The following is a 10,404-nucleotide window of genomic DNA, read 5'->3' on the forward strand; positions in this document are numbered from 1 at the left end:
ACACACACACACATGGACACAGCCTCATTGTGGGCACACCCACTCAGATGTAGTGCCACAAAGGAAAGTGGGAGGGGAGACCCCCGAGAATCTAGGGTCCCCAAATTCAGCCCTCAGTAGTGACCAGCCAAACCCTGGAGGGTCCTTGGTCCTAACATGGCTTGGGAAGAGATAGCTTGGCCTAATCCCCCGATGGCACAGGTGGGGAAACTGAGGCACTGAACAGGGAGGCGGGGGGTGACCAAGGGACCCGAGGTCAGAACCAGTGCTCAAACCCAAGGCGCCAGCCTCTTCATCTGTGGGAGGTGTCCAAACACGAAGGGTCAGAGAAGGAGGCCAAAGCTCAGAACAGGTGATTGGATGCTGCCAGCCACTAGAGCAAATGCTTATTGAGCACCTACTGTATGCAGATGGTGTACACTCAGAAACATCCAGTTCTTCTGGCAGGGATTTCCCTGGTGGTCTAGTGGTTAAGACTCTAAGCTTCCAATGCAGGGGGTGTGGGTTTGATCCCTGGTTGGGGAACTAGTATCCCACACGCTGTGCAGTGTAGCCCCCCTCAAAAAAAAATTCTTCTGACAGTGCTGGGTGAGCAGAGCCACCATAATCCTTATTTCACACACAGGAAAGGTGAAGCAAGCCATCTGCTTGGACACACAGCCAGCCAGGGGCTGAGCAGGGATTTGAATGGGGCTGGTCCTGTGCCCACATCCTCTGTCCCTCATGATGATGTGATGTGCTAAAATCTCCCCAGGTAAGTCTCCCATGGGAGTTAGGATGTCTTTTATACCTAGACAGCTTCAAGTCTGGACCTCACTCAGGCTATAGCACCTGGTGAGAGCTCATTAACATTGTTCTCTTTTTATGGACTTTTCACAGTAACCTTTAAATTGCCCAAAGGGATCCTGGATTTCCAGCCATAGTAAAGATATAAGATATCCCATAAAATGAATTCAGTTGTTTCTCAGAGTTTTGCCAACAGATTTAAGGGCTGCAACATGCTTAGAAGGTCCTGAAGGAAACAACCCATCTATCCAACAAAAGGGGATTATTAAATGAATACGGCCACCCACGAAGTGGAATATTATGCGGCTGTAAAAAGGGACAAGGATACTTCTGTAATGAGCTACTCGGGAAGGAATGTAAGATACCCTACAAAATGGACAAAAAATGAGGAGTAAAATGTGTAGTGAGTGTTATTTGTGTGATGAGAAAATTGAAAATGGGTAAAGAGTGTGTGTGTGTGTGTGTGTGTGTGTAGAAACAACACCTGCCTCTGAGAGGAGAAAGCAGGTAGCCAGACTTAGGGGGAGGGAGGCTTCACACCCTGGTGCCTTTTTTAGACTGAGAAGTATTTGCAGATAAATTGCAATTATTATTTCTGTAAGGTTTGACTAGAAAGGTGAGTAGATTGAAGAAATATATTAAATAAAAGTTTGGGATCTGAGGCATAGAGGATCAATAACTCCAGTTTGAGCAACAATTGGGCCTCAGAGGTTCATCTAGAAAGTTTTGGCTACTCAGGAGTGCTGAGAAGTTCAAGAAGACCTCAGGTTCCACAAACCCCAATTTCTACCATCTGTGACTCAGGACGGGTCTTGAACAAAATAGAGTCCCTAATCCCATGGCTTGACTGGCCTCACCTCCCTCATTTCAGGCTGTGCTCCCATTGATATGACCCTGTGAGTCTACACTGGCCATCTCTTTGGAAAATCAGTAGACCCACTGCGTGCAGACATGTGTGGCCTCCTTCAACTCCTGTGTTGTCTACCGAGGAGGTGACTGTTCATCCCATTATACAGAGAGGACTGTGCAGCTTGAGAGAGGTTAATGAGCTTGTGCGAGTTGGGGTTTGAACCTGGGTCTCTCTGACCCTAAGCCCGCATCTTCTGCTCCTCTCACCCACCAGGCCCAGAGCCTGACTGACATGGTTTTGCTGCTCCATGCTAAGAAGCCCCGGGCTGGGCCCGCCCCTCCTCCTGGAACGGTGACTGGGGCCATAAGCGTCCCCAGCCAAGGTCAGGGGGGAAAGTCACTGCAGTTGGGTCAGGAATCTTGCTTCTGGGAAAAACCCTCCCTCGGGAGCTGCTGGAAGGAAGGGCAGAAGCCAGCTGCGGGGAGGGAAAAGCATCCAGCTGCCTGTTTACCACGCGGGGCCGGGGACACACCCCGAGGACCCTCCAATCCAGGGAAGGAGATTCGACGAGAGCCTGCACTGTCCTTTCTCCTCCTTGCATCTGGCAGCTTCAACCTCTGCTCAGCCAGCACCTCCCCTAGGGAGCCTTCTTGGATTACCACTGGCTGGGTCAGGACCGCCTCTGTCCCCATCCTTCCCTGGGTGCCCCCCTCCACCACAGCCCTGATCACACTGGGCTGAAATACTTGGTCCCGTGCCACCTGACAGGGTGGGTGTGAAATGGACCCCACTCCCGGGGACTCCTTCATACTACCTCTCTGAGCTCGGTGACCCTTGAAAAACTGGGGCTTTGAACCCTGTGCATGTGTGCGTGCTAAGTCGCTTCAGTCATGTCTGACTCCTTGCAACCCTATGGACTGTAGCCCACCAGGCTCTTCTGTCCATGAGATTTCCCAGGCAAGAATACTAGAGTGGGTTGCGATGCCCTCCTCCAGGGGACCTTCCCCAGTCAGGGATCAAACCCACATCTCCTACGTCTTCTGCGTTGACAGTTGGGTTCTTTACCACTAGCGCCACCTGGGAGGCACTTGAACCCTGATGTTTGCCAAATACTGAGTAATGAAGCTGCCCACTCGCTCCCTGGCTCCCCCTCTCTTCAGGGCAGACGCCTCTCAGCCTACATCCAGGCAGCTCTGGGAGCCCAGCCAGCCCAGAAAAGCTTTCTCCACCCGCTGCATCTCCCATTAGACTAATTCTTGTGGATGCTTAAAGTCTCTTATTTGGACAACCCTCCCCTCCTCTTCTTGGCAAAGGGGCTCCAGACACAAGAAAGACACTGGGGTATGGCTGCAGCTTAGGCAAGCAAGCGTTCCTTTTGTGCTGGGCCTGTTCTCACACCAGCTCTATTCCGAGGCTCAGAGAGGGTGATTGACTGGCCCCTGCTCACCCAGCTTGTGATGGGCAAGAGCTATTCCAACTTGGTCCCACTTGGTTCCCAAAGCTTTGCACACTGTACACTTGATACACAGGGTTGTGGGTTTCTGGTGACAGAGAGCACCCTGGGTGTTTCCATTTCTTAGATGAAGAGACTGAGGTTCAGAGTGGTGATGCCAACAGCACTGGGAGGTTGGGAAGGGCTTGGCTCGATTTCTGTTTTTCCATTTCAGATTCTGCAGAGGAAAATCTGGTGCCGGAGGTAGAGCCCCACCCACCCTCCCGCCCCTTCCAATCCAGGCTGGGCCAGCCACACCGCGTCCTGGGAAGGTCCCCCAGGACCGAGAGCTGGTTCTGGGGCAGAAACCGCTCCTTTTGGTGCTGGGCGGTGGACATCCCAGCTGCCTGCCTGGGCTTTCTCCCGCTGACAGCCCCCACCCAAGCGGCTCCCTGAGGACCTGGGCTACTCTCCTTGAAGCTGGCAATGCCAATCACGGTGCCCACAGCCCTTCCGCTGACCACCCAGGTGTCAGGGCTCCTGCTAAGCAGACCACCTCTTGGGATCAAGATGCCCCAGCTTTGGAGATGGAGACCTGGGTTTGAGTCTAGGCCACTACCAATACCTATAGGGATACAGTAGTAACAACTGCAGGGACTTCTCTGGGGGTCCAGTGGTTAAGACTCCACACTTTCAGTGCAGGGGATTAAGGGTCGGATCCTCAGTCGGAGAACTAAGATCCCACATGCTGCATGGCCAAATAAATAAATATAAATAATCAGTAAGTACAGGACTCCCTGAGGGAGCACCCACTGAAGTAGCGTGGCTACATGCCTGGCGCTAATGCCCTGGGTCACTCTCCCTGCGGTGGTTCACCCTCTGCTCTGGTTCCCTCACCCCACCTCCGCCAGTCCTCCCTTGGCAGCCAGAGGGGACCTGTGAGTATCTGAGTCAGGTCTTGCCCACTCATTCTGCCCATGGCCCTCTGGGTCTCCCATCTCCCAGGGAGCAAAACCCCATGTCTTTCAGTAGCTCATACACACACACATACACACACACAAGTTGCTCAGTCGAGTCCGACTCTTTGCAACCCCATGGATTGTAGCCCACCAGGTTCCTCAGTCCATGGGATTTTCCAGGCATGAATACTGGAGTGGGTTGCCGCATGCTGCTGCTGCTGCTGCTAAGTCGATTCAGTCGTGTCCGACTCTGTGCGACCCCATAGATGGCAGCCCACCAGGCTTCCCCATCCCTGGGATTCTCCAGGCAAGAACACTGGAGTGGGTTGCCATTTCCTTCTCCAATGCATGAAAGTGAAAAGTGAAAAGGAAGTCACTCAGTCATGTCCGACTCTTCGCAACCCCATGGACTGCAGCCTACCAGGCTCCTCCGTCCATGGGATTTTCTAGGCAAAAGTACTGGAGTGGGGTGCCACTGCCTTCTCCACATAAGACCCTGCAAAACCTGCCCTGCCCCTTCCTTGCTCTCCCCTTCACTCACTCTGCTCCAGACACACAGGCTTCTCACTTCTTCCAAGATGCCAGGCCTTCCTCTTACCCCAGGGCCTTTGCACAGGCTATGCCCTCTGCCCAGGACACTTTCCACACTCTCCCAACATGAGTGGGGCACTCTCCTCAGCTCCTTTAAGACTCTGTTCAGATACCATCTTCTTGGTGCAGTGTAACACCCTCTCACCGATTTAAAATGCAGCCCCCAACCCTCCACTCACAAGCTCATCTCCCTTTCTGTTTGTCTTGCTCCTGGGCGTGTCTACCATCCTGCACACTTGGCGTTGGTCCTTCATGAGATGATCAGCTCCAAAAGAGGCTGGGATATCTGGTTTGTCCCCTAGGTCTAAACCAATAGTAGATGCTTATTAAAAACCCACTGAATGAATGAGAGCACAGAAGCAGCCATAGTCCAATGACAGACACAGGATTTGAACCCGGGTCAGGAGAGTCTCCAGACTGTGATTTCCACCCTACTCCTCACCACAGACATTCTGTGGCCTCAGTTTCCTCATCTATAAATGGGAACAATCTCAGCTCCGTTCTGCCTGAGGCTGGTAACTGTCAGTCACAGATTTATGACTTATTCCACTAGTGTATGTTAAATTAGTGGTTCTCATGTGGGGGTGCCATCAAGATGATGGGGCCAGGGGTGCTCCACATCCCACAGTGCCCAGGACACCCTCCCCCCAGAGAATGCTCTGGCCCCGGTATAAGCAGTACCAAGGGCAGGGGGCACCCTGAGTTAACTAAAAATGCTCAGCCACCCTCAGCCTGCCATTCCCACTATGAGGAATATAGCCCAGAAGATACAGGCCCTAGAAGGTGACTGGCCAGATCATGGCCCAGTTATGTCTGGCCGCTGACCCAGAGGCAATGTGGGGTGATGGGTAGGAACCTGGGCTCTGGCACCAGGCAGTCAGGCTGCTTCCTGGCTGTAATGTAACCTCACTGTGCCTCAGCTTCCTCATCTGTACAATGGGGATGGGGAGAACAGCATCCATCTCATCAGACGGTGGTAGTTGATCTGAGTGGGTTAGGCATTTACTGTAAAATATTATGAAAACAAGAAAAAGCACAAATATACGAAGCAGGTGTGTATGTCTCTGGTGTTCTCACCCAGGGGCAATAATTCTCATGCTCGTGATAACCCTGGATTGCAGGCCTACTATGTGTAGGCAGCATGCAGGGGTTATGGCATGTCCATGTCCTAGGAATGCTGGGAGGTGGATGATGCTGAGTCTCATTCAATCATGGTGGAAACAGCCACCGAGAGAGGCTGACTCATTGGCACAAAGTCACATAGCAGGTTGACAGCAAAGTCAGGATTCAAATCCAGCCTAATACTGGATTCCCAGTTTTTCTGCTGACTTGACACTTAATGTCCCTATAGGGCTGAATAACACTCCTCTAGGCCCTTAGTTCGGAGAAGGCAATGGCACCCCATTCCAGTACTCTTGCCTGGAAAATCCCATGGACGGAAGAGCCTGGTAGGCTGCAGCCTATGGGGTCGCTCAGAGTCGGACACCACTGAGCGGCTTCACTTTCACTTTTCACTTTCATGCATTGGAGAGGGAAATGGCAACCCACTCCAGTGTTCTTGCCTGGAGAATCCCAGGGACGGGGGAGCCTGGTGGGCTGCCATCTATGGGGTTGCACAGAGTTGGACACGACTGAAGCGACTTAGCAGCAGCAGCAGCAGGCCCTTAGTTGTGAGACAGACCTTGGTATTGGGCCCAGGACCAACCCTCATCCTTCCCACATTACTTCCACAAACACAGCCTTGCCCATCCCCAAAATACAGGAAACTTTTTTTTTTTTAACTCCAGACCTTTCCATGTGATAACACCTTGACCAGTAATGCCCTTTCTACAGGCAAACTCCTACATACCCACAAAACCCCAGATCCAATGCCCTCTCTCCCAAGAAGCCTCCCCTGGCTCCTCCTGTGAAGATTTGATTGCCTGTGTGTCAACCAACTGGTCACTGGAGTTTCTACTTGTGGCAAGGGAAAGTGAACTCTGCGGCTTCTTCAGGAGTGACTTCAAGTAAGTCCCTGCCTCCTCCTCTAAGCCTTGGTTTCTCTGATCCAAAAATGGGGATGGTAATGAGACTAGCTGGGTTCTGTGAGGTGGAGGGAGAGGAGGCAGATAAAGTCTGCATTTACCACTGGTCTGGGTGCAGAGTCGATGCTTCGGAAACCCACATGGTCACCCCTGTTACTATGACTGCTTTTTAATACCATCCTTAAGATCTGCCTCTGCATCTCACAGGACCCAGCACAAAGCAAGCATTCTACTTGGCCTCGTTCACGGAGCACAAAGGCTCTGCTTGGCAAAACCACAGGCCCCCAGGGAGAGGTGGGGAGATGTGTTCACATGCGCACATGCAAACTCAGATGCCCGTACTTACCTTCTGCAGCACAGCCTCCGACCAGCAGGACCACAAGGAGGCCCACAGGTCTGATCACAGACGCTACACCATGGCCCCAGGCAGGCGCCATGCTCAGCCGTGACCTGCAAACTTCGACCTCTGACCTCCACCCTGGAGCGGGGGATAGCCCCCCAGGTCCCTCACAGAGAGGCCTCGAGCCAAGCGTCAGACGGGGCAGCGTCTGCAGAGATAAACAAAGGGGCTGTGAGAGGGGAGCAGGAATCCAGGGTGCCTTCGTGGGGGAGGCAGCTGGAGGATCACAAAGGGGCAGAGGAGAATCATGGGGTTCGAGGGTCATGGGGCGATGAAGGAGCAGAAAAAAAGCACTGAGCCCCTATGATGAACTGAATGTCTGTGTTCCACCCCCAACAAAATCATGATGCTTAAATCTAACCCTTCATGTGGATGGTATTAAAGGTTTTTGGGAGGCCATCAGGTCATGTGGTGGAGCCCTCATGAATGGGATTAGTGCCCTTATAATGGGGCTTCCCTGGGTGGTTCAGACGGTAAGAAATCTGCCTGCAATGTGGGAGACCCAGGTTCGATCTCTGGGTCGGGAAGATCCCCTGGAGAAGGGAATGGTTACCCACTCCAGTATTCTTGCCTGGAGAATCCCATGGATAGAGGAGCCTGGTGGGCTACAGTCCATGGGGTTGCAAAGAGTCAGCCATGACTGAGTGGCTAACACTTTCACAGGGACCCAGAGAGCTCCCCCACTACCCCCACCATGAGGACACAGCTAGAAGAGGGTCATCTGCAAATCAGGAGGCGGGTTCTCACCAGACACTAGATCTGCCAGCATCTTGATCTTCGGCTTTCGGCCTCCAGAACCGTGAGAAATGAGTGTTGTTTATAATCCTGCTCACTCTGTGATATTTTTTATGTCAGCCTGAATGGACAGAGACACCCCCTGGCTGGGTCCTGATCCCATTTAAGCCTCAGCTCTAATGGAGCCCAGACCCCAGACCTTGGCTGAGCCCCCCAACCCCACCCAGGCTGAGCTCCCCCCCGCCCACCAGAAATCACTCTGAACATCGAAGTCCTTCCCCTCCCAGGCTGAGCCTGTTGAAGGCCAAGGCTCCAGGTGACACTGCCGACTGTCCCTACAACCAGGACCCTTTGACCACCAGATGGATCCTCCCTCCCAAACACCCCTGCTGGTTCCTGCCCTGCTCTAACACCTATGGCTCCTGTGACCCCCAGAGGAAGCCGTTCCTGCTGATCTCCTGCCCCCTCCCTTGGGAGGTATGGCCACACAGCCCCAGCTCAACCCCACCTCCAAGCCTTTGAACCCACTATGTTCCTTGCCAGGAATGCCATTCCCCCCGACCCCAACTGCTGCGTGACAGGTCTCAGTTCCACTGTCGCTTCCTCCGGAAGCCCTCCCTGTCTCTCATAGGTCAGCCCCCACCCCCATGCCACATCCCACGGCTTCAGAAACGACTGAGCTCATCCTCCACGGCATTTATCCCAGTTTGCAAGTCAAATGCAAATGTGTATCACCAGTGTCTGTTTCTCCCACGGGAATTCAACCTCTGCTAAGGCAGAAGGGTCCTTCTCGGGACCCAAACCCTGGGACAGCCCCCTCCCCGGTGCCCTCCCTAGCCAGGGCACAAGGGAGGGACAGGGAGAGGCCATGCCCTGGGTGGGTCCAGGCCATGGCCACAAGGATGGGTGCCACGTAATGATGGGGCAGCCCCCGTGATTCTGGATCCCAAAATACCCAGCTGCGGTCACCTCGCCCAGCCCCAGAGCAGCCCCAGGGGAAGGCTGGGCTGGTGGTGGCCGGGTCATGGTCCAGGGTGGAGAGTGGAGAAACCATGATGAGAAGAGTGGGGGCTGGGGGCTCAAGAGGCACACAGTTAGACCACAGTGAGACCAGACAGAGATGGAGGCTGCTTGCACACAGTCAGGTCACAGTCAGGGAGACCAGACACCATCACAGATGTACAGTCAGGTGACAGAGATGGGTCCACACGCATCAGTTCAGTTCAGTCGCTCAGTCATGTCCAACTCTTCCTGTCCATCACCAACTCCCAGAGTTTGCTCAAACTCATCTCCATCGAGTTGGTGATGCCATCCAACCATCTCATCCTCTGTCATTCCCTTCTCCTCCTGCCCTCAATCTTTCCCAGCATCAGGGTCTTTTCTAATAAGTCAGTTCTTTGCATCAGGTGGCCAAAGTATTGGAGCTTTAGCATCGGTCCTTCCAATGAACGTTCAGGATTTATTTCCTTCAGGATTGACTGGTTTGATCTCCTTGCAGTCCAAAGGACCCTCAAGGGTCTTCTCCAACACCACAGTTCAAAAGCATCAATTCTTCGTAGTCAGGCCAATAACACTCACCACAGGCACACGGACAGGCACAAAATCAGGCTCCAGACAAAGGGTTGCAATGGGGCTGACAGCATATGTAAACAGTCAGATCAGAGGCAGACACGGGTCCACGCCAAGACCACAGATCCACAGCCGGGTGAGACATGTACACACAGGGTCACGGTCACGTAGGCAACATACACACACAGCTGGGTTGTGGGCAAACATGAATACGGAGGCAGATGTGAGCTCCATGGGGGACGGGAGGTGAAAACACACAGCCCCCAGACTCAGATATGGGCACACAGTGGGGCGACAGAGATAGGCAGTCAGCAGACTGAGCTTGCACCCATCCAGACAATATACACCCAGAAACGCATAGTCAGACCCCCTCCTCATCCACGTGTACACACACAGACAGGCACGTGCACAGTCAGACCACAGACACACACTGGGACCCAACTGGTCCAGGATGTGCAGATGGGGAAACGGAAGCCTGGAGCCAGCCACCTCCCCTGGCAATCCCTCTACAGGCCCTTTAAGAGCAAAAGTGGCTGACGGGGACGGTGAGGGCCCTAGCTGGAGAAATGGCCCATGGCCAGCTGCGGCCAGGGTGACCACAGCAGCTGACGCTGCCCACAGATGCACATAGGCTCAGCCCCATCTGGGGAACAGGGTGGGGCTCTGGCCCAGACCACTTGGATCGGCGGGTCAGGCCTGCACAGAGCCTCAGGGAAACTGAGGCAGCATAGCAACACAGGCTGCCAAACCCAGGGTTGCCAGGTCTCCCTGGCATGGGGGTAAGGTGGGAGTGACCTCCTAGTTCCTGTCTACTCACCTCCAATAAAAGTTGGCATGGGCAGGGGTCACCTGCATGAAGGGCCCCGGCCACGATGTTCCCCCGCTCCCCATGCCCCATGGGAGCCAAGGGCAGCTGCCTTCTAAACTGGGAGGCCCCTAATTACCCACTGGGCCCACGCCTTCTCAATGACTGGGCAGGATGGGGCTGATCCAGGCACAGGCAGGGCCCGGCCATCAGCTCCTGACTCCCCCGAAGAGGCCAGTCCAGCCTGCTGGGC

The 10,404-nt window shown here is 53.9% G+C and overlaps 1 protein-coding gene across 1 annotated transcript in view; it reads right to left on the minus strand.

Annotated features, from left to right (window-relative positions):
- Positions 1–10,404, minus strand: part of PTPRS (protein tyrosine phosphatase, receptor type, S) — a 261,020-nt gene that overhangs the window by 59,913 nt on the left and 190,703 nt on the right. The window contains exon 7 of the mRNA XM_010828456.1: positions 6,989–7,190. Coding sequence (XP_010826758.1) covers positions 6,989–7,190 — 202 coding nt within the window. The remainder of the gene's footprint in view (positions 1–6,988; positions 7,191–10,404) is intronic.

This window comes from Bison bison, unplaced genomic scaffold, assembly GCF_000754665.1.
Source record: "Bison bison bison isolate TAMUID 2011002044 unplaced genomic scaffold, Bison_UMD1.0 scf7180017864492, whole genome shotgun sequence".
NCBI classification, from domain to species: domain Eukaryota; kingdom Metazoa; phylum Chordata; class Mammalia; order Artiodactyla; family Bovidae; genus Bison; species Bison bison.